We start from the raw sequence: 1,295 nt of genomic DNA, 5'->3' as shown, positions 1-1,295 counted from the left end.
TTAGTTAGTTAGTTAGTTAGTTAGTTAGTTAGTTAGTTAGTTAGTTAGTTAGTTAGTTAGTTAGTTAGTTAGTTAGTTAGTTAGTTAGTTAGTTAGTTAGTTAGTTAGTTAGTTAGTTAGTTAGTTAGTTAGTTAGTTAGTTAGTTAGTTAGTTAGTTAGTTAGTTAGTTAGTTAGCTAGTTAGTTACTTAGTTTTGGTTAAATAAGTTTAAAGATTAACATGGGCTAACAGACATGTATTCACCGCCCCATTAAGTGAATCAGACTCTATTGAACGTTACAAACCTTAACACAAACATATAATACTCTCCCAGCTATTGCTATAGTCGTGTAAGGTCTAAAAATACAAACAAACATGGTCTCGATCTCATATACACTCTTTTACCTTTTCAAAATATGCGTGGCCAAAAAAGTGATCACCAATGCAAGTCACACTAAAAAACATTACAATTATTGTCAATACAACATTGGCAGCAATAAGAGCTAGTGGATTTCTTTAAAAAACCCATTAATAAAGCTGGTTTAACATTAAAAGAAACTCAAAAATAAATATAAATAAAATACAAGAAAAGTGTTTTGCAAAATTTTCTAAAAATGGACAAATTGAAATTAACAGTTTTCCTAATCCCACTGGTGATCATACCCCTGCAAGCGGCAATTATACAAAATCCCAAACTCAGCAATACAGATGATGGTTTTTTGGAATTAAAACCCAATGGTTCCTTAATATTGCGCAGTACTCTCAATAATTCTACCAATATTTGGCAAGATGCACTCATCTTTAAAACCATACTAAATGCCATACGCTTAACGAGACCACTTCAAGGGAAAAACACTTTAAATGATTTAAATCAGAAAATATATGGTGATGGTGTTGAGCATAAATTTCCACCATTTTTGGAACGTGTTATCCAACGTATACAGACATATTTTTCTATTTATAAATATACCGATACCAGTAAACCGGTGCGGGAGGATTATAAGCCCACGACTACAACGACAACAAATGCATTGCCAAATGAGACATTGACTTTGGGACCAAATGAAATCGATGTCAATTTAACTAGTGGCCACATTAGTAATGGTAATAATAGAAATAATAAGACCTCGTTGACTTTGAATAAATCCACAAGACGGCCACTTACCAGCACAACCATTACGATCACTACAAGAGCAACACCGCCTTCGGTCACGCTAAATGACGCAGATGAAGAGAATGAATTTATTGAAATAAAAAACAACAAATCGATTAATAATAATAATAAGAAATTATAAGGAAATTTTAAAGTGTTAAT

At 32.0% G+C, this 1,295-nt stretch overlaps 1 protein-coding gene across 1 annotated transcript; it reads left to right on the top strand.

Moving 5' to 3' along the window:
* The first annotated feature begins 474 nt into the window (after positions 1-474).
* Positions 475-1,295, top strand: LOC119610374. Its single transcript, XM_037965545.1, has one exon. The coding sequence runs from the start codon at positions 595-597 to the stop codon at positions 1,273-1,275; it is 681 nt and encodes a 226-aa protein (XP_037821473.1). The 5' UTR covers positions 475-594; the 3' UTR covers positions 1,276-1,295.

The sequence above is a fragment of the Lucilia sericata genome, unplaced genomic scaffold (genome assembly GCF_015586225.1).
Source record: "Lucilia sericata isolate MDLA Ls3-8-SP2 unplaced genomic scaffold, ASM1558622v1 Contig001171F_arrow, whole genome shotgun sequence".
In the NCBI taxonomy this organism is placed as follows: Eukaryota; Metazoa; Arthropoda; class Insecta; order Diptera; family Calliphoridae; genus Lucilia; species Lucilia sericata.
The sequence above is the reverse complement of the archived record's forward strand: the minus strand, read 5'-3'. Positions and strand labels throughout refer to the sequence as shown.

What these genes read in the sequence shown, in the direction of transcription:
- LOC119610374 (XM_037965545.1), top strand. Translation starts at nt 595, where the DNA reads ATGGACAAATTGAAATTAACAGTTTTCCTAATCCCACTGGTGATCATA.